Below are 23,523 nucleotides of genomic sequence, written 5' to 3'. Positions count from 1 at the left end.
TTGTGCAACTAAAAAAAATAACAAAGGAGCTGGGATGTGGCTCAAGCGGTAGCACGCTCGCCTGGTGTGCGTGCGGCCCGGGTTCGATCCTCAGCACCACATACAAACAAAGATGTTGTGTCCGCTGAGAACTAATAAATAAATATTAAAAAAAATTCTCTCTCTCTCTATCTCTCTCCCCCACTCTCTCTTTAAAAAAAAATAAATAAAAAAAACCAAAGGAGAATGAAACTAATCAAATTATGTATGTGCATATACAAGTATGGCACAATGAGACCCATTATTCTGTAGAAATTATTAGGTACCAATAAAAACAAAAAAGAGAACAGAAAGATTTGAGTTACATTGGGCATTCATTTAATCTAGAAACTTTCAGCATTGCATCAACAGAAGATTCTTTTTGAATTATGAAAATAAAACTTAATTATCACACATAAAATTCAACTTTTGCTCTTCTTCATTGGTGAATGTATATCTTTACATGTTTACAAATAACCAAATTGTTTTTTCTTTTATAGTTTTACAAATGCACACAATATAAATGTCTCCTATTTTAAAGTTTAGTGAATGTAAAGAAAGACATCAGGGCTGGGCATAGTGGTGCACACCTGTAATCACTGTGATTTAGACGATGAGGCAGGAGACTTACAAGTTCAGAGCCAGCCTCTGCAATTTAGCCAGGGCCTAAGCAACTTAGTGAGACCTATTTCAAAATAAAAAATAAAAATGAGCTGAGGAAGTGGCCCAGTGGTAAAGTGAACCTGGGTTCAGTCCCCAGTACCAAAAACGAACAACCAACAACAACAAAAAAGAAAGACAATTGGGTATGCTGATCCCTTTTTTCTAGGATGTCTGAGTATATATTTGCTAGAGAAAGTAATCTTTACAGTTTTTCTTAATCTGGAAGTTTGGGACTTTTTAAAAATGTGTTTTCTTAATTCAGTTATTTGTATCTTTTCATTTACATTATGGTGCAGACTTTTTCCTTCATTTATTTGTATTTATTAGAAGATGAGAATAAGAGTAAAGGAGAATGAACTTGATAGGTGATGGGTATATGGAAAGTAACATTTCTTGAATTTTTACTTTGTATCACATTCTATGTTGGAAATGATAAAATCTCACTGAATGTTATTTTTCTATTCCTTCTTCATAATGGCCTATATTTTATCTGTAGGACTTTGAGAATTTATATTACTTACCTATGACCACATATATAAGTTTTAGAAAATGCATTAGTTTCTGATTCCAAAGCTTCTATCTTTTTGATCATAGTTTTTGTTGATCTTATGATTTTAATAGCATACTTAGAAATATGTTAGAGGGGTGTGTCACAATTGCCAAGCCTTTCAGGGTATGAAACCCAATTTCTGTTAGCCTGTGTTACCATGGAATTTTTATTGTTTGCTTCAGGATATAATCTTGACAATATTAAGTATATTATATAACTAAATGGTCACTGCTAAATCCCATTCATTTATACATTGGAATAGTTGATGTTTGCCTTTGCATTATTTGTTAAAATATTTCACTAAAAAAAAATCTTAAAAGGTTCTTAGGGTGATGTGTTTGGATTTTATTTCTTAAGGTTTCTTGGGTACTTCCTGCTTTTGTGACCATCTGCATATATCTGTACATGTATATTTAAATACATATATAATCAAAATAAGTTTTTATCTGGTTTTAAATTGGTTTAGACTTATTGTTACTTATTACTTTGTTAGCAACCTATACTATATTACTTGAAAATAATGCAAACATATTATATTTCTTTATGAATACTAAAAGTATTCCATATTAGATATTCACATTCTTAAGTCATTTCTAAATTAGTTTACTTATAGAATAACTTGCCCTATCAAATGATAATAAGCGACTAAAATCAAATTCTTTAAATTTGATTTTAATATAAATATTTCACAGCATCATCTAATATTTACAACTCCTAAAGGTGCATAACAAGTCTTATCCTCAAAACAGATATTTTTAGATAATTATACATTAATGTGTAATAATAAGAAGCAATATAGAGAGATTCCTTGTACCTTATACTCAGTTTCTTCCATGGTAATATCTTGAAAAATTATAAAATAATATTAAAACCCAGGTTTTGACATTGATCACAAGATACAAAACATTTCTACCACAACAAAGTTCCTTCATGTTGTACTTTTATAGTTATGCTTCCTTCTGTCTCTTCTTAAAAAAAATTCATTTATTTATTCTAATTTGTTATACATGACAGCAGAATGCATTTAAATTCATAGTACACGTATTGAGCACAATTTTTCATGTCTCTGGTTGTACACAAAATATAGTCACACCATTCATGTCTTCATACATGTACTTAGGGTAATGATGTCCATCTCATTCTACCATTTTTCCTACCCCCATGCCCCTCCTTTCCCCTCTATTCCCCTTCCTTCCCTTTGCCCTATCTAAAGTTCCTCCATTCCTCCCATGCACCCCCCCCCACAACCCCCATTATGAATCAGCATCCTCATATTTGGGAAAACATTCAGCCTTTGGTTTTTTGGGGATTGGCTTACTTCACTTAGCATGATATTCTCCAACGCTATCCATTTACCTGCAAATGCCATGATCTTATTCTCTTCTAATACTGAGTAATACCACATGCACATCAGATACAGCATTAATCTTTAGGACATATAAAGAACTCAAAAATCTTAACACAAAAAACCCCCCACAAATAATCCAATCAATAAATGGGCTAAGAAACTGAACAGACACTTCTCAGAGGAAGATATACAATCCATCAACAAATATATGAAAAAATGCTCAACATCTCTAGCAATTAGAGAAATGTAAATCAAAACTACTCTAAGATTTCATCTCACTCCAGTCAGAATGGCAGTTATTAGGATTACAAACAACAACAAGTGTTGGTGAGGATGTGGAGAAAAAGTCATACTCATACACTGCTGGTGGGACTGCAAATTGGTGCAACCACTCTGGAAAGAAGTATGGAGATTCCTTGGAAAACTGGGAATGGAACCACCATTTGAACCAGCTATCCAACTCCTTGGTTTGTACCCAAAGGACTCAAAACAGCATACTACAGTGATGCAGCCACATCAATGTTTACAGCAGCACAATTCATAATAGCTAAGTTGTGGAACCAACCTAGACGCCCTTTTGTCTTTTCTTAACCTTGAAAACCACTAATCTAGTTCCCATTTCCACAGTGTTGCCATTTCAGTAATACTATATAAGTGGAGTCATACTGTATATGTCACCTTTTGGGATTGGCTTTTTAGACTCAGCATAGTTCCCTGGAGATTCATCCAGGCACTTTTGAGTAGTATTCCATGGTATGTGTATTCATTTTCTAGGACTACTGCAATAAATAGCCACAGTTTGGATGGCTTCAAACAATAACTATTCTCACATAGTTATGAGGCCAAAACACTGAAATAAGGTGTTAACAACATTGGTTATTTCTGAGAGCTCTGAGGAAGAATGTGTTTCATGCTTTTCTCCTAGCCGGCACTGCCCGACATTCCTTATTATACATTATGGATTATAGAAACATGATTTCAGACTCTGCCTTCATCTTCCTACAGTGTTCAGACTGTCTCTTCTCTTTATCCAGAGTTCTCTCTTCCTTAAAGGATGACCATCATATGGATTTAGGCCCTATTCTAATTTAGAATGACCTTAATTAATTGTATCTGCAACATTCCTATTTCCAAATAATATCACAGTCTTGAGGTTTCAGGGTTTAAGACATGAACATATCTTTTTGAGGATTACAACACAATTTGTAGCAGTATGGATATATTTGTTTATCTAATTATTCACTCTTTGGAGGATATTTAGTTTTTTCTAGTTCTTTAGCTATTACCAGTAAAGGTTCTCTAAATATTCATGTGAGCATACGTTTTTATGTGAGCATAAGTTACAATTTCTCTGAGAAAACTGCCCAGATGTGCTGTTAGTAATTGCAGGGGACTTACATGTTTAGTGTTTTGAAAGTTGGCTATACCATTATACATTCCAATTAGCAATGTGTGAGTGATCATTTATCTTTATCTTTACCAGAATTTGCTATTGTTATTTTTATTTGAGACCTTCTAGTAGGTATGTAGTAATATCTTATTATTATTTTAATATATATTGCCCTAATGGCTTACATTAGAGAACAACTTTTCAATGTCCTTGTTTCTCATATGTTTTTTATTGAAATATCTATTAACTCTTTTTTCTATTTTCTAATTGGATTGTTTTATTACTGTGAAGCGTTTGACATAGTCTAGACACTCGTCCTTCATCAGATATGTGATTTACAAATAGTTTTTCTCCCAGTCTGTAGCTTCATTTTCATTTTCTTGACAGAATCTTTTAGAAGAAAATTAAATTTTGGGCTGGGGATGTGGCTCAAGCGGTAGCGTGTTCGCCTGGCATGCACGGGGCGCTGGGTTTGATCCTCAGCACCCCATAAAAATAAAATAAAAGATGTTGTGTCCACCAAAAACTAAAAAATAAATATTAAAAAAAATCCTCTCTCTCTCTCTGTCTTCAAAAAAAAAAAAGAAGAAAATTAAATTTTAATATAGTTCAATTTATTTCACCTTTTGTGATTTATTCTTTTGGTATCAAATCTAAAAGTTCTTTGCCTAATCTTAGACCTTGATTTTTTTTTTACATTTTGCTAAAAATTTAATAATTTTAGATTTTATATTTAAGTCCATGACCCATTTATTTATATATATATATATATATATATATATATATATATATATATATATATGATTTGTTCTTTTTAGTTATACATGACAGTAGAATGTATTTTGGCATATCATACATACATGGATTATAATTTCTCATTTTTATGGTTGTACATGATGTGGAGTTACACTGGTTGTGTATTCAAATATGAACATAGTAAAGTTATGTTCAACTCATTCTACTGACTTTCCCATTCCCATCCCCTCTCCCTTCCCCACATGCCCCCCTGTCCAATCTGGTGAACTTCCACTCCTCCCTCCCTACTGCCTATTGTGAGTCAGCATCTGCATATCAGAGAGAACATTTGGCCTTTGGTTTTTGGAGGTTGGCTTATTTCACTTAGCATAATAGTCTCCAGTTCCATTCATTTACTGGCAAATGCCATGATTTTATTCTTTTTTTTGGGGGGGGGGCTAAGTAATATTCCTTTGTGTATATGTATCACATTTTCTTTATCCATTAATCTGTTGAAGGCCACATGGATTGGATCCATAGCTTAGCTATTGTGAATTATGCTGTTATGAACATTGATGTGGCTGCAACACTGTATTATGCTGATTTTAAGTCCTCTGTGTATATACCATGGAGTGGGATAACTGGGTTAAGTGGTGGTTCCATTCAAAGTTTTCTGAGGAATCTTCACACTGCTTTCCAGAGTGATTGCACTAATTTGTAGTCTCACCGACAATGTATGAGTATATCTTTTTCCTCACATCCTCACCAATTTGTTATTTGTATTCCTGATAATTGCCATTTTGACTAGGAGTGACGTGGAATCTCAGTATAGTTTCAATTTGCATTTCTTTAATTGCTAGAGATATTGAATATTTTTTTCATATATTGTTGATTGATTGTATTTCTTCTTCTGTGAAGTATCTGTTTAGTTTCTTAACCTATTTATTGAATCGGGTATTTTTTTTTTTTTTTTTTTTTTTGTGTGTGTGTGTGTGTGTGTGTGTATGTTAAACTTTTTGAGTTCTTTATATATCCTGGAGATTAATGCTGTCTTTGAGGTGCATATGGTAAATATTTTCTCCCATTTCTGTAAGCTCTCTCTTCATATTACTGATTGTTTTCCTTTGCAGAGAAGAAACTTTTTAGTTTCATTCAATCGAATTTATTGATTCCTGATTTTTCTTCTTGTACTTTAGGAGTCTTGTTAAGGAAGTTAGTTCCGAAGTCAACATGGTAGAGATTTGGGCCTACTTTTTCTTCTATTAGGTGCAGGGTCTCTGTTCTAGTGCCTAAGTTCTTGATCCATATTGAGTTAATTTTTGTGCATAGTGAGAGATGGGATATTAGTTTCATTTTGCTACACATTGATTTCTAGTTTTTCCAGCACCATTTGTTGAAGAGGCTATCTTTTTCCAATGTATGTTTTTGGCACCTTTGTCTAGAAGTCTAGTATGAGATAACTGTATTTGTGTGTGTTGGTGTCTGACCGTTGGTCTACATATTATTTTGGTGACAATATCTTGCTGTGTTTTTTTGTTTTTATTTCTGTTTTTTTTTTTTGTTGTTGTTTTTTACTGTGGTTCTGTAGTATAATTTAAGGTTTGGTATTGTGATCCCTCCTGCTTTAATTTTCTTGCTGTGGATTGGTTTGGCTACTCTGGGCCTCTTATTTTCCCAAATAAATTTCATGACTGCCTCTTCTATTTCTGTAAAGAATGTCATTGGAACCTTAATAAGAATTGGATTAAATCTGTATAGTGCTTTTTGGTAGTTTGGCCATTTGACAATATTAATTCTCATTACCCATTTTAAGATAACTTAAAAGTATTATACATATGTGATAATATCCATATTATCTTTTTAAGATAATTTAAAAGCATATACATACCCGTACATATACAAACACACACACAAAAATTTATTCAATTATATTTCTTTAGGTCTGAATGAGCTTTATGCAGTAAAAGCAATGTATTTATAGGAATGATTTCTTGTGGAGTCTTCTTGACTTTTTCCAGCTTCTAAAGGCTATCTTCCTTCCCTTGGTTTGGCCTCTCAGCACGTTGTTTTTTCCCCTATCATTTCAGTTGTCAACTGCCCTTTCTGAAATTGTCTCTTGTCTTCCTCTTATGAGGATAGTTAAGTTACTTGGGGTCATTTGGGATAATCCAGGATAATATACCCATATTAAAATTTTTAACTTAATCATATCTAGACATTTTTTTTTGCTGTGTGAGATAACTTATTCTATTGGTTTTGGAAATGAGCATCTGGTCATCTTTAGGGGACTGTTTTTCAATTTACCACAGGTTTAAGATAGAGTCAAATTTATCCATAAATAGATGTTTTTTAAAATTATATTTGGGTACTCATTAACATTTACTTTTTTGGTAATTATTATGCCTTGTCATTTCATATTTCACTTTTGGAAAGCTTATTTTCATTCTTTTAATTTATTTTTTACATTTCCCATTCGTCTTTATGAAGGCCTACTAACAGTATGATATTGTTATTTTCAAGTATACCCCTCTGTTTTGTCTTCATTTAAAAAATGATTTAAATTGTTACTTTGTTACTTATTATCATTTTCTTTTCTTTCTTTCTTTTCTTTTCTTTTCCTTTCTTTTCTTTCTTTCGAAGATGCAAAGAAGAAACCCTTAAGAAGCTCTTAGTATAGAGTAGATGTAATTTTTTCTAGGACCTGGGTCCTTAAAACATTCTGTTCACTAAAGTGATTATATTAACAAGTCATGTTTCTCTGGAAGGATTCCCTAAGACATCAAAATACCAATTTATTGTAAAAAAGCAATTACTGACTAATAAGCAAACCAGCATGAATTTACCAAGAAATCTGTGCAGATTTAGAAAATAGGCCATGGACTTAGAATGATGGTGATGCAAATGATAATTATCATTTATTGAATTCTACTGTTTAGAGTAATCTGTCTTCTGGACATTTCTAGGTCTCCTACAAATATTCTCACTCATTAGTTCAATTTTCCCAAGCACTGTTCTCCACATTTCTGTTGGTATATCTTCCCCTGAAACTCAATGCAATATAAAGACTGCTGCTTTCTTTATAGTAGTCATGAGCTTATACTCAGAACATCAATCAGCAGATGATTTATATCTCTCTCTGTGGGTTCATTGTGGTTAAAAACACTTATTCTGTTTACATTTTGATTCTTGAAAGTTTCAAGTTTCAGAATTTATCATTTTCTGACTTTATGGTCAAATTATGAAGCTTTTTCTAATTTATAATCTATTGTCTCTTATATATTAATAACTTACTTTTGGAAGTGTGTGTGACATAGTTCTTTCATGATATTAATATATACTATACAGATGAGGTGTTTCCAGAGGCCTTTCCACCATCCCTACCTGTTTTCCTATGGCTTATATGTGTATAAATGAGTTTGAAACTCCCATTGAATGCAGCCTTTTTAGGGGCAAGTTCTCTAAAAGAGGGTTGGGGTGATGTGTCTCTATGTTAATATTGGATAGGTTTGTGGACTTAGTTTATAATTCTTTCCACAATCACACTCAACCCCATTCCTTGTCATAATCCCCTTCCCTATTACTTGCCTGATAACATACACACTGCTGAGTGTCGAATTAATTCATTTCTTTTACCCTAGGCACAGATCTGACCCTTACTATATTACCATTGAAATTTGAAATAAATTTAAAATTCTTCTGTCATTTTCATTCATTTTAGGCCCTAAACTTCTGGACCTAAGTATTTTTACTCTGTGAAGAAGATGGTTTAGGTGTAAAGTAAAATGAATGTCATAGATCACAATATATTTAAAAGCATTTTGAATTTGGGTTTTATTTCCAAACACTTTCTTCCATTTTGTTGATGATAACTTTTCCTAACTATTGTGACAACTAAAAATGTTTAATTTCGTTTTCTTAGGATTCTGAAGGACTCCTATAAAAAGGAAAAAGAAAGGAAATAAAAACATAATCTACATATATACTTTCTGTTAATGTCTTCACTTCTTAAAAAATTGTAGTAATTTATATTTAATTTATTGTTTTTTAGTATTGTGCTTCTGCTAAACCAAAAACAGACACTTGAAGAGCTGAAACAATCGGTCCAACAGCTGAAATGCACTGAGGCAAAGTTTGCAGCACAGAAAGAATTACTAGAGCAAAAAGTACATGAAAATGATGGAAAAGAGCCACCTCCAATAGTAAATTATGAAGAAGATGCACGATCAGTTACATCTATGGTAAGCCAAAGAGTAATCCAGTGAGTGACTTGAAAGAGTAGTGTCTAGGCAACAAGTGAATACAAAATTTAGTTCTAACTTGCTATAACAAATTATTGCTCTTGTTAATATGCAGGTCCTATTAGACTTGTTTTTAAATGCAAGTTGTCAGTCATCTCAGGTCACCTGGAGAGCACTTTCAAAAGCAGCTATAGAGTCAGAGGAAAATGCTCATCTCCTGCCTTCAAAACTGTAAAGAAAGAACTGTAATTGTTTTTGTTCCTGGGAGACAGCAGGAAGGCAGGGTGTATTTCTTAAGATAGAAGTAAGAAATAAGGAGAAAACTGTTTATTATTAGTTTTTTGTTCTTAAGAGTAGTAGAGTTTTATTTACCTCAGATTGGTGGTATGTTCATTGTTTTCATAAATCAAAATATTGATTTAGTTTTAAAAATAAGTTTTAGCTATTAATTCACCAACTTGAAGTTTATTTTATTAATTGTTTAAGAATGCCTGGAATAAAATTCTTTCATTTCCCTCTCTCCTTATCTCCCCTTCTCTCTCCCTCTTCCTTCTGTTGATGATTCTCACTAAGGGGAAGTTTTGCCTAATAGGGGAGATTTGGCAGCATCTTCAGACATTTTTCATTGTAACAACTAGTTGATGCTATTGGTGTCTAAAGGCTGTTAAATAGCCTCCATTCATAGAGCAGCCTCTTTATCACATCTCCAATGAAAAGTTACCCAGCCCAAAGTGTCAATAGTGCTGTGGTTGAGCTATATCCTTGTTTTTTCTGTGGGTTAGCTGGATGTATTCCATAGATAGAACTATTATAGTAAATGGATTTATAGTTGATATTTTAGTAGTTTTAGTTTGATTGGTAAATGGATTCAAATGTCTTCAAAAGGCTGAATTAGAAACTGTTAAATGTAGAAATTAATATAAAATATTTGAAATATTGTGGTTACTGCTATTTTTGTTATTAACTGAGCCGTACTAATCTATAGATCACTTCATGAATTTTAGTTCCTTTCTCTACAGTACTGTTAGATTCTCCTTATTGCTTTATGATTGTCCTTAACAATCTGGTATATACATTCTTTCAGAGAAGTTTTTCAATTTTTTTTCTTTTACTTGGCATTTGAGAACCTTAAGTCTTTTTTGGTTTTGAGTGTGTTTTATAATATTTTCCTATCACCATGTGGGTGTGGAATTTGTTAGTTATTTGGATAATGGCTTGACTTAGTGGTGGATTGGTTAATACTGGCTAATTTAAGTGTAGATAACACATGTTGACATTATCATGATAGAATAAAAGATAGTTATTTGAGTTGTTAGATGATAGCTATTCTTATTGATAACTATGTATATAAACATGACTTTCAAATATAAAATATATTAGTTAATTCTCATTTTCTTAAGATTTTGTAATTATTTGGAGTTTAATATTTCATAATCTTTGTGGAAAATCTTTATTCACCAAATGAACTGAATAAACAATGTTTCAAAGGGAATGTATAATAAAGTTTAAGAGAACAAACCACCTTTTGGCACCTTCAAGCTCTTCTCTCATACTCATTTATTAAGTGGTGATAATACCTGTTTATTTTTGCAAAGCAATGCTAGATATTTCATTTCATCCAATTTATTTTAAATAATTGAAAGAGTAATTATAAATATGTCTTATCTAGTCATTTAAACAATGTCTTTAGTAAGTTTTTAGTTGAAAATTAAAGTCAGTAAGTTTTTACAATTAGTTAATTCTATAGAGGATTACTATAATATATGTAGTTAAAAGTAATAGATGAATACTATAATTTATGTAGTTAAAAATAATAGGGGATCCCCCAAATTAATGCCAATTAATGGGATTTTATAAAGAAAGTAGAAATACTTGCAATGTATGGTTCTTAAAAATTGATACTCCCACTAATGTCAATGGAATTTTTGCATACTTTAATATTTTTGAATAGTATTTAGAATGCAACTTTTCAGTTTACTTGAAAACAATAAAAATAGTAAAGCATAAATGATTTTTCCCCCCAATGGTTTTTTAAGCACTGTTTTATGAGTAACCTTACAAAAAGAGCCTGGATTTAACATAAGTTTTATGGGTTTTTCCTTTTTAAAAAATTCTGTCTCATAAACGGTGTAAAATTTCAATAAGAGAATTTAATTTAGTTGACTATTGTAAGAATTGAAAAACCTTAACATTAAACTATAATATTATGGAAAGTTGTGAAAACTGGGCCTAAATTTTATTTAAGAGCAGAAGAGACAGATAACTAATCCCTATGATCCTTGTTAATGGCAATTACACCGAAAACATTGACTCTTCAATGGTGAATGTCTTTGTGGCAGAATACTTTCAAGAATTGTACCATTGGCCATGGATGAGTATTCTTATGGATTCTAAGCAATGCAGATATGTAACCATTGTGTAATCAGGTTCTTAGATGTATTGTTGCTTCTTTTGGCTTCATAATTCAATGAGATAAAACCCATCTATTAATTCATAAAAAATCCATAAAAAATCATAAAAAATCATAAAAAATCCAAAAAAATATTGAGGATAATATAAATTATGTTGAATAATGTATTAATCTCTTTCTGCATAGATCATTCTTCTGATATAATCTTTTTCATCTAGTAATAATTTTGGCCAGAATACAGAGGAGAACATGATAAATATTAAGTATTACACAAAAATTCTCTACTGCTTTTGATTATGTGGTTTTCATTTTTATTCAAGCATTATTTATTGATCACCTTCTGTGTGATGAGCACATTTCTAGATGTTGGTATACATCAGTGAATAAAACAAATAAAAAGAATCTCTTCTCTTCAAGATTACTCATTCCGTAGGGAGTGGCAGTTAATAAATAAGTAAATTAAATATTACACTGGAAGGTGATAAGTTTCAAGGAGTAAATACAGAGCAGTCTAAAGGATTGGGGGTCTAGAGTGTCAGAAGTTGGGACAGTTTTAAAGGCTGGTCTGGATAAATAACAATGAGAAGGTGACATCTGAGCAAACACTTGAAACAGGGATGTAGTTAGCAAGACACTCTGATGTCTGAGGAAAGCACCTTCTGCTCACAGGTGCATTCAGTTCAATGACTGTAAGGCAGGAGCATGTCTGGACTGTTCAGGTACAGCCAGGAGTCCTGAATAGAGGAAGGTGTGAAAGCAGAGGTCAGAGAAATTATGAAGAATAGATTTTAGGGCTTTATGGGTCATGATTAAGGTTATAGCTTTTCTCTGAGGTAAGCAGGGAGCCTTTGGGTTGGGGAGTTATAACAGAGGAACGGTATGCCATGACTTTGGAGTGAAATGGTTCACTGTGGCAACTGTGTTGAGAATGTATTTAATGGGATCAAAGATGGGAAAATGAGACTATTGGCAGTAACCTAGACGAAAGAAGATGATGGTTTGAGCAAGGATGGTAAGTTTTGATATAGTTTGAATGTTGAGCGCCTGTGGATGTGAAGTATGAGAGGAGTCAAAGATGACTTTAAGATTTTTAGCTAGTGTTGTTGGAGGAATGGAATTGGTTTTGAGTGAAATTGAAAAGCTATAGGTAGAACAGCTTTGATGAGGAAGATCAAAATTTCAGTTGGTTTTCCAAAAAGATATGCAGTAGAAATTGGATATTTGGCCCTGGAGATTAGGTGCATGATTTGAACTACAAATATAAATTTGAGTGTTGTAGGTGTTAGATGGTACTTAACTGATTTGACTGCCCAAAATCACTAGATGAGAGAAGATAAAAAAGAAAAGAGAAACACAGATTAAAGTCTGGGGCACTTCAATTAAGAGGTTTACAAACAGGAGTAACAATAGAAGAGACTGAGAACTAACCAATATAGGAGATGAAAAATTAAGAGAATCAGATGTCCTTGAAGCCTGGTGAAGAAAATATTTCAAGGCAAAGGGAGTAATCAATTGAATTAAATGTTATTAATGAGTGCTATAAAGTGAGAACCGATAATTGAGTATTAGAATTAACAACGTGAAGGTCACTACTGAGCAGTTTCAATAGAATATAGAGGATAAAACCTATTTCAGAGGGATATAAGAGAGAAGGAAATGAGAATTGTATGAAGTGAGCAAAGACAAGTTTTACAAGGATGTCTATAAAGGTCAAAGGTACACATAAAAATTTAGGCAGTAAATTTGGGAATGTTCAGTACTTACTTAAAGAAGAAGAAATTGTTTTATCTGAATGTTAAAGATATAATCCAGTAGAAAGGCAAAAACAAACAAACAAACCATTTTTTTTTTTAGGTAAGGGAGAAGTTTTCAGAATCAATAGGTGAGAGATTATGAGTTATAATACTCAAATGGGGTAGCTTTGATATTGTCACAATAATTGAAAGGCAGGATGGTGATTCCTGATAGGTGTGTGGATGTGGTGGTGATAGAGATTCTGGGAATGTTTTCTTCTGATTGTTTATTGACTGAGAATGAAAGTGTTAGAAGAGTTATTGGATATTGGAAGAACAGGAGAAGGAGAATGGGAGAATGAATGGACTAGGACAATACAGTGTGATTGCTAGGTAGTAATAAAGGCTCCCTTGAGGTTGTTATCCTGCATAGTACAACCAAGAATATATGATGGAAGATACAGTGCTGGGATCACAAGTTTAGGATGGGACTGGTAAGTAATGTTGTATAAAGTGTGTTCAGCTACACTGGCATGATGCTCTCTAGAGTTAGATTTATTTAATGCTGTGGTTTTCCTAGGTATGTATGATGAATGAATTAAGAAAGGGGCAAAGGAGGAAAGCTTCATGTAAGAAAGTGATTATAATGATTGAGTAAAGAATTTAAGTTATTAAGGAAGAGAAAAGATGTCAAGAGGAGAGTGATAGTTAAAAAAAAGTGGTAGGATCAGTTTATAGGACTCCAGAGAGTTCAAAAGACCATTATAAACATGCAAATGTAAAACTTTGAATGGCAATGCTTATTTTCCAGATGTTAGCTTATAATTTAAGAAAAAGTGCTTTTGGAAGATAGATGTTAAATTTTTTGATGGTGAAATGATAGGTTAGATAACTGAATCTTAACTTTTTGAATTTGCTATTATTTCTTTTTGCCCATAACTTCATATTTTTATTGATATGTTTCCATATTTTATTGGTACATTGTAATTACACATAGTGATGGAATTCAGTGCTACATATTCAAATATGTACATGATATAATAATATAATTTGGCCATTATCATTTCCTGTTATTCCCTCTTTCTCTCTCCTTGTGCCCCCATGGTCCTTTTCCTGTACTCTACTAATCTCCCTTGTATTTTCATGAGACTTCCAACCTCCATCTTTCTTTTCCTTATTTTCCTCTAGCTTTCACATATGAAAGAAAATGTATGACTCTTGAGTTTCTGAATTTGGCTTATTTTACTTAGTGTTCTTAAGTTCTGTTTTCCTGCAAATGAAACAATTCTTTTTTTTTAAAAGCAGAACAAAACTCCATTGTGTATCCATATCAAATTTCTTTATCCATTCATACATTGATGTACACCTAGGCTTGTTCCATAGTTTGGCTATTGTGAATTGCACTGCTGTAAACCGGTATGCATGTATTGCTATAGTATGCTGACTGATTCTTATGATAAACACCAAGGGATGGCATAGTTTGGTCAATATTGTGATTCTATTTCTAGTCTTTTAAGGAACTTCCATACTGATTTTCATAGTGATTCTATTAATTTACAATCCCACCAACCAGTGTAAAAGTGTTCCTTTTTCTTCATATCCTCTCCAGCATTGATGGTTTGCATTCTTGATGACTACCATTTTAACTGGCATGAGATGAAATCTCAGTGTAGTTTTGATTTGCATTTCCTAATTGCTAAAGATGTTGAACATTTTTTCATGTGTTTGTTGGCTGTTTTAATGCTTTCGAGAAGTGTCTGTTTAGTTCACTTGTCCATTTAGTAATTGGGTTATTATTATTATTTTTTCTTTTTGGTGTTTTTTTCTGTTTGTTTATTTTCTTTCTTTCTTTCTTTCTTTCTTTCTTTCTTTCTTTCTTTCTTTCTTTTCTTTCTTTTCTTTCTTTTCTTTCTTTTCTTTCTTTTCTTTCTTTTCTTTCTTTCTTTACCAGGGATTGAACCCAGGAGCATTTAACCATTGAGCCACATCTGCCACGCTTTTTTATATTTTATTTAGAGACAGAATCTCACTGAGTTGCTTAGGGCTTCACTAAGTTGCAGAGGCTGGCTTTGAACTCATGATCTTCCTGCCTCAGCCTCCTGAGCCACTGAGATTACAGGTGTGTGCCACTGAGCCTGGCCTGGTGTCAAGTTTTTGAGTCTTTTTTTTTTTTTGTAACATAAATTGAGCTTCAGATGAGCCCAGGGGCACTTAAACTCTGAGCCACATTCCTTTTTATTTTTTTATTTTGAGAGAGGGTCTTGCTAAGTTGCTGAGGCTGGTTTTGAACTTGAGATTCTCCTGCCTCATCCTCCCAAGCCACTGGGATTACACGTGTGTGCCACTGAGCCTGGTTAAATTTTTGATTTCTTATTCTGGATGTGAATTCTCTGTAGGCAGTGTAGCTAGCAAAGATTTTCTCCCATTCTGTAGGTTCTCTCTTCACACTTTGTTTTCTTTGTTGTGCATAAAGTTTTATTTATTTATTTATTTATTTTTTATTTTTTTTATTGGTTGTTCAAAACATTACAAACCTCATGACATATCATCTTTCATACATTTGATTCAAGTGAGTTATGAACTCCCATTTTTACCCCAAATACAAATTGCAGAATCACATCAGTTACACATTCACATTTTTACATAATACCATATTAGTGACTGTTGTATTCTGCTGCCTTTCCTGTCCCCCCTCCCATCTTTCCTTTCTACCTCATCTGCTGTTGTTCAGTTCTCTCCCTTGTTTTTTTTTTTCTCCCACTTTCCCCTCACAACCTCTTATATGTGATTGTGTATAACATTGAGGGTTTCCTTCCGTTTCCATGCAGTTTCCCTTCTCTCTCTCTTTCCCTCCCACCACTTGTCTCTGTTTAATGTTAATCATTTCCTCATGCTCTTCCTCTCTGCTCAGTTTTTAGTTGCTCTCCTTAAATCAAAGAAGACATTTGGCATTTGTTTATTAAGGATTGGCTAGCTTCACTTAGCATATTCTACTCTAATGCCATCCATTTCCCTGCAAATTCCATGATTTTTGTCATTTTTTAGTGCTGCGTAATACTCCATTGTGTATAAATGCCACATTTTTTTTATCCATTCATCTATTGAAGGGCATCTAGGTTGGTTCCACAGTCTAGCTATTGTGAATTGTGCTGCTATGATCATTGATGTGGCAGTATTCCTGTAATAGGCTCTTTTAAGGTCCTCAGGGAATAGTCTGAGAAGGGCGATAGCTGGGTCAAATGGTGGTTCCATTCCCAGCTTTCCCAGGAATCTCCATAATGCTTTCCAAATTGGCCGCACTAATTTGCAGTCCCACCAGCAATGTACAAGTGTACCCTTTTCCCCACATCCTCGCCAGCACTTATTGTTGTTTGACTTCCTAATGGCTGCCAATCTTACTGGAGTGAGATGGTATCTTAGGGTGGTTTTGATTTGCATTTCTCTGACTGCTAGAGATGGTGAGCATTTTTTCATGTACTTATTGATTGAGTGTATGTCCTCCTCTGAGAAGTGTCTGTTCAGGTCCTTGGCCCATTTGTTGATTGGGTTGTTATCTTATTGTTTAATTTTTTGAGTTCTTCGTATATTCTGGAAATTAGGGCTCTATCTGAAGTGTGAGGGGTAAAAATTTGTTCCCAGGATGTAGGCTCCCTATTTACTTCTCTTATTGTTTCTCTTGCTGAGAAAAAACTTTTTAGTTTAAGTAAGTCCCATTTGTTGATTCTTGTTATCAACTCTTGGGCTATGGGCATCCTATTAAGGAATTTGGAGCCTGACCCCACAATATGTAGATCGGAGCCAACTTTTTCTTCTATCAGGCACAGAATCTCTGATTTGATATCAAGCTCTTTGATGCATTTTGAGTTAACTTTTGTGCATGGTGCGAGAAAGGGATTCAGTTTCATTTTGTTGCATATGGATTTCCAGTTTTCCCAGCATCATTTGTTGAAGATGCTATCCTTCCTCCATTGCATGCTTTTAGCCCCTTTATCAAATATAATAAAGTTGTAATTTTGTGGATTTGTCTCTGTGTCCTCTATTCTGTACCATTGGTCCACCCTCCTGTTTTGGTACCAGTACCATGCTGTTTTTGTTCCTATTGCTCTGTAGTACAGTTTGAAATCTGGTATCGCTATACCGCCTGATTCATACTTCCTGCTTAGAATTGCTTTTGCTATTCTGGGTCTTTTGTTTCTTCATATGAATTTCATGATTGCTTTATCTATTTCTACAAGAAATGCCGTTGGGACTTTGATTGGCATTGCATTGAACCTGTAGAGAACTTTGAGTAATACCGCCATTTTGATGATGTTAGTTGTGCCTATCCATGAACAGGGTATATTTTTCCATCTTCTAAGGTCTTCTTCTATTTCTCTCTTTAGGGTTCTGTAGTTTTCATTGTATAAATCTTTCACCTCTTTTGTTAGGTTGATTCCCAAGTATTTTTTTTTTTTTTTTTGAGGATATTGTGAATGGGGTGGTTTTCCTCATTTCCATTTCAGAAGTTTTGTTGCTGATATACAGGAATGCCTTTGATTTATGCATGTTGATTTTATATCCTGCCACTTTGCTGAATTCATTTATTAGTTCTAGTAGTTTCTTTGTAGACCCTTTTGGATCTTCTAGGTATAGAATCATGTTGTCAGCAAATAGTGATAATTTAAGTTCTTCTTTTCCTATTTTTATGCCTTTAATTTCTTTTGTCTGTCTAATTGCTCTAGTTAGTATTTCAAGAACTAAATTGAATAGAAGTGGTGAGAGAGGGCATCCCTGTCTTGTTCCAGATTTTAGAGGGAATGCCTTCAGTTTTTCTCAATTTAGAATGATGCTAGCCTGAGGCTTAGCATATATAGCTTTTACAATGTTGAGGTAAGTTCCTGTTATCCCTAGTTTTGCTAGTGTTTTGAACATAAAGCAATGCTGTATCGAGATGATCATATGGTTCTTATTTTTAAGTCTATTGATGTGGTGAATAACATTTATTGATTTCCGTATATTGAACCATCCTTGCATCCCAGGGATGAATCCTACTTGATCATGGTGCACAATTTTTTTGATATGCTTTTGTATTCAATTCGCCAGGATTTTATTGAGAATTTTTGCATCTAGATTCTCCAAAGATCTAGTTACACTTGCAGCCCCACCGCGAGTCCCATTTAAGCCCCAGTGCTATGTTAAACTGGCGGCTAAGACCTTGGGAGTTGCTGCTGGTGATATGGGGGGTTGGGGATTGGGAATCCCCTCTTCTTCCCTACAGACACACCCCCGGAGAGATCCCTGAGGTTTCCTGGCTGCTTGTATCTGGATGGGGTGGGAGTCACACACCTACTAAAGTGGATTCCACTGGGAAGGAATTCTGTGGGCCAAACTCCGGTGACATCACCTCTCTGCTATGGCGGGCCCCAGGCTCCTGGCTGGAGTGTCCGAAGGGAGGGGTGGGACTGGTCCGTCCCCGGTTGGCCTCAGCTCCTGGCTCGCTATTTCATGAAGGCTTGGCTAGAGACCCCTTCCTGCCTAGCTGCGTCTTGGAGACTAGTCGCCCAGTCACGGTAGCTGTGGGCGGGCGGCCGCGCTGTGCTGCTTGGACAGTGGCTATAGGGTCTGGACCTCTGCATCTCGTGGTGGGGATTCACTTCTCTGGAGCAAACTGTCACCTCCAAAAATCCTAGTAACTCCCGGTCGGTCTCTCTTCAGTGGAATTTTACTAGGAGATTCTCGGCAGGTAGAATCTAAGCGTATCTATGTGTCTCTCTGACCCCATCACTGAGGGGGTACTGAAAGCGCTGCCTCTCTGCCTGCTGCCATGTTGGATCTATCATAATTAATCAGCCCTTGGGTTCCCTCTGGCTCTCGGGAGGGACTCATGTGCTGCCCCGAAACCGGAAGTAGTTCCCCAAGAAATCCGTGGCCATTGGCGAATCCAGGAAGGAGTTCTAGCACGGAAGGTGGGGCGAGTGGTTACCGAGTTTTACAGAAGTATGCGAGGGTGCTGCAGGATCCGGAATGTGCAGAAACTTTTAATTTGACATCATCTCGTTTGTTAATTCTTGATATTATTTCTTATACTTAGGAATTCTATTGAGAAAGTTGTTGCCTACACCTATATGTTGGCCTGTTGACCCTATGAATTCTTCTAAGAGTTGCATAGTTTCTGATTTTTGATCCATTTTGAGTTGACTTTTGTGATAGGGTGAGAAATAGGATCTATTCTCATTCTTCCACATATGTATATCCAGCTTTCCCAGCACCATTTGTTAAAAAAAATCTGTCTTTTCTCCCATGTATGTTTTGGCACTTTTCTGGGTTAATTTGTCTTCTATTCTATTCTGTCGGTGTGTGTGTGTGTGTGTGTGTGTGTGTGTGTGTGTATGCATGCCAGTACCATGCAGTTTTTGTTGCTAAAACTCTGTAGTATAATTTGAGGTTAGGTATTGTGATGCCTCTGGCATTACATTTTTTGGTTAGAATTGCTTTGGCAAGGGTGCAGTGGCGCACACCTGTAATCCCAGTGTCTAGGGAGGCTGAAGTAGGAAGATCACAAATTCAAAGCCAGCCTCAACAGCTAAGTGAGGCTTTGAGCAATTTAGCAAGACACTGACTCAAATTAAAAAAAAAAAAAATGTGGCAGTAGGGGTGTTTCGGGGGCAGCAGCAGCAGCAGCAGCAGCTGGAGGTGTGTCTCAGTAAATTTAATCCCTGATACAACAACAACAAAAGAGGAATTGCTTTGCCTATTCTGGGCCTATTCTTCCAAATTAATTGCAGGACTGTTTTTTGCTAGTACTGTGAAGAATGCAGTTGGTATTTTGATGGCTATTGCATTGGATTTGTGTATTGCTTTTGGTAATATGGATACTTTAGTAATACTAATTCTGCCTATTCATGCAGATGGGAGGACTTCCCATCTTCTGTGTCTTCTTCAAATTATTTCTTCAGTGTTCTATAGTTTTCATATAAAGGTCTTTCACCTCCTTGATTAGATTTATTCCTACGTATTTTAGCTTTGATTGCCAATAACTTTATTAGCAGAATCAGTAATAAAAGTGAAACACCTTTAATAATGCACCTGTAATGGTATACAGTATTTACCATAACAATAAAAACTTACCATTTTATAAATTTTAGGATTATTTTAAAATAATTTTGGTTTATTCACAAGTATTTCTAATACTTATGATTAATGTTAGGAAGATTAGTCTTTTTAGTTATTTTCTGAAGCTTATAGACTACTAAAAGAGGGGAGTAAATTTATTGGGACTTTGGCAATATTCTTTAAAGAGGAAGAAAAGGCTGGGCATGGTGGCATACATCATTAATACCAGTGACTTGGGAGACTAAGGTAGGAGGATCACAAGTTTGATGTTAGCCTCCACAACTTAGCAAGGCCCTAAGTAACTTAAGAAGACCCCTTCTCAAAATAAAAATTAAAAGGGCAGGGAATGTAGCTCTGTGGTAAAGCGCCCCTGGCTTCAATCCTGTTAATAACAACAACAAAACAAAAAACAAAAACAAAAACAAAAACAAAAAAGGGAAGAAGCAAATGACAAAAATATACATCTTTAGTACATTTATAATAAACATCTTTGAGGCCATTATAATTCCAAAAGATGAAGTATAGTGATAATTTATAGAAGATATTTCTAATTGTGCTAGTGATATTCTGTTGGCACTAGTACTAGTCCAAAAGTTTTGTCATATTGATTTGATCAATTTCATTAGATTATTTTCTTTATTTATAATTTGTACTAGTTTAAGAGGGTTTAAGAAGTGTTTCAAGGAGATATGAATTCTAAAATTCTGAATATATTGAGTTAAATGAAAGAAAAAGTAATATCAACTGAAGGAATTTTCTAACCTTTCATATTAAATGCCCAAGAGGGAAAATATTGTATGGGATGCTGTCTCTGAATATGTTTGTCCTAAGTGCCTTTTGGAAAACCTCCTGAAGGGACTGTAGTGCAATGGAACATATTTTGGGAAATGCTGGGTTAGAAAATAAATCCCTTCTCATCAAATTGAGATAAAGAAAGATTATATATACTGATAATTCTGAAGGCATTTTGAGTTGCTTAAGCACTCTATAAACTCAAGGATTATTTTATATAGTACTTCAATTCTAGCTCTTGAGGGAAGAAGAATCTCTTTCTGAGGCAAGGTAGAAAGATGAGGTCTTTTGGCCTCCCTTGGTTAGCGATGAGAATATCAGAATTTTCTGATCCTTGAGAAAACAGCAGTTACTGACTTTCCTAATATTTATATCTACATTTAGATATACACATACATATACACATATACACACTTACATAAAACACTTTTTTCATTTTTGTTTTTTAGCTATCTAATTGTAAGAATATAATAAAATTTCATTAAGTATCTGTTGAACAGAAGAGTTGGGTTTCCTTTTCACTACATAATAATCTAGTTATTTTACCTTCTAACAACATATGCTTTGGACCAAGTACAATGATTTTCATTGAAAGAATTTCCTTTATATGCCAAATATATCTAAAATTGATGGTACCATATAATGAGTTTCTACTTTAGAAATATATTAGCTATTCTATAATTATCTTTGCTTTGCTATTTCTAAAATTGCACATTTTGCTTAAGCCCTTTTGCTAGAGTAACACACAACATATATTTATCTTCTTTGCATATCTTATTAAATTAATTTTGCTTAATTAAACAGCAATAGAATAACGTCTCATTCTGTTATGTTTTCAACCAACAAAATATCTGATTTGTTTAAAAATTATCTGTCATTATGACTCAGAAGTTATCCATTTTACATTATAGTCTGATATTTCAGTTTTATACCTGGAACACTAAAATGAGCTGAAATCGATCAAGGCATCATATTGACTATGTCGTTAGAGTTTTATCTATTTTTATTATGAAAACGTATCTTTTTCTTTGAATAACTAACATAAATGTGAATTCTAAGCCTAACCTATCAAATGGTAACACACTAAGAAAAGTATCAGACTAAGAACTGAATTGACCTTTGTCTCTGCTCTGTAACTATAGTCAGATTCCTTAGCTTTTCAGAGATTACCTTTCCATAGAAGGAAGAAATGACTATTCACATTGTTTGACTGGGTTTCTGTGACACTGAAGTAAGATAATGTGTGTAAACATATTTTGCATATTATAAAACACTTTAAAAACCTAAGATTCTATTTCAGTTCTTTAAATAATATATCTTAGTTTACATATAAATTAATTAGTATATACTTGTTGAATTCTTGAATATGAGCGTCAAGATTTTTCTGCAGTATTACCTTATGTATTTCTTAATGATAAAGGCAAACATCATTTAATTTCTGTGTCTGGATAATATATGCACGTGTATATGCAACTGAGTGTTCCTTCATTTCCCAATTCCTTTCTTTAGAAGTAAACTTATAGAAGCATTGGATATAATTAAAAGTATGAATGAAAATTATATGGTTACCATTCTTTTTACACAAATGGTAAAGTGTGCAATACTGTCCTATACCTTGCCTTTTTACCTCATGTGTCTTAGGTATCACTTTTTAATAGTACATATATAATTATTCCTTTTTAATTTACTCATTCAACAAAACTTTATTGAGTGTCAGGTGTTGGGTATGATTTCTGGTTCTGGCAGTACAGTAGTGAACAAATAAGCATAACTTTTTCTGCTATGATGGGCCTTTTATGGTAATTGGAGGAGACAGTCAATAAACAATTAAACACATAATATGTCAGGTAGTGGACAATTCTTTGGAGGAAAAAGATGTAATACAGTATTGGAGTAAATGAGTACTGGGAAATCGTGTAATAGATCAGGAAGTCTTTCCTGATAAGGTGGCATTTATATTAAGATCTGAAAGCATTAAGGGAGGAAGTGATTAGATGACCTCAGGAAGGAGTCTGTTTGTTGTAGAGGATGGCAGGGAATCCCGCCTGGCTAGAAAAGTGAGAGTATTAGGATGGATTGAAAGTAGAGGGCATTTAGGTCTTGTAGTCATGTAAACCCTTGTGAAGAATTTGATGATAACTATTAGAAAAATTGAGGGCTGGGGATGTGGCTCAAGTGGTAGCGCGCTCGCCTGGAATGCATGCGGCCCGGGTTCGATCCTCAACACCACATACAAACAAAGATGTGCCCGCCGATAACTAAAAAATAAATATTAAAATTCTCTGTCTCTACCTCTCTCTCTCTTAAAAAAAAAAAGAGATTTAAAAAAATTAGAAAAAAAGAAAAATTGAAAACCATTGAGGGTTCTGAGTGAAGAAGTGGCATATTTACCTGGTTTTCCATCATCTGCTATTGTGAAGATCAGCTTTAGTGAAAATCATTAGAATACTAGGTTGTGTATATAAAGTTTATGTATATGACATTTTGTTTTGTGCAGTTTATAAAGTTTTATATTTTACTGCCAAAATAATTTAAAAAGTTTCTAAATCTGAGA

At 34.0% G+C, this 23,523-nt stretch overlaps 1 protein-coding gene across 7 annotated transcripts in view; it reads left to right on the top strand.

Moving 5' to 3' along the window:
• The window catches only part of Fer (FER tyrosine kinase), a 413,495-nt gene that overhangs the window by 92,804 nt on the left and 297,168 nt on the right, over nucleotides 1-23,523 (top strand). For all 7 annotated transcript variants that reach the window (XM_076856939.2, XM_076856936.2, XM_076856937.2 and 4 more), the window contains one exon: nucleotides 8,753-8,942. In XM_076856939.2, coding sequence (XP_076713054.1) covers nucleotides 8,753-8,942 — 190 coding nt within the window. The remainder of the gene's footprint in view (nucleotides 1-8,752; nucleotides 8,943-23,523) is intronic.

Source organism: Callospermophilus lateralis, chromosome 5 (assembly GCF_048772815.1).
Source record: "Callospermophilus lateralis isolate mCalLat2 chromosome 5, mCalLat2.hap1, whole genome shotgun sequence".
NCBI lineage: Eukaryota > Metazoa > Chordata > Mammalia > Rodentia > Sciuridae > Callospermophilus > Callospermophilus lateralis.
Note: the sequence above shows the minus strand (reverse complement) of the source record. Positions and strands in the feature narration are given on the sequence as shown.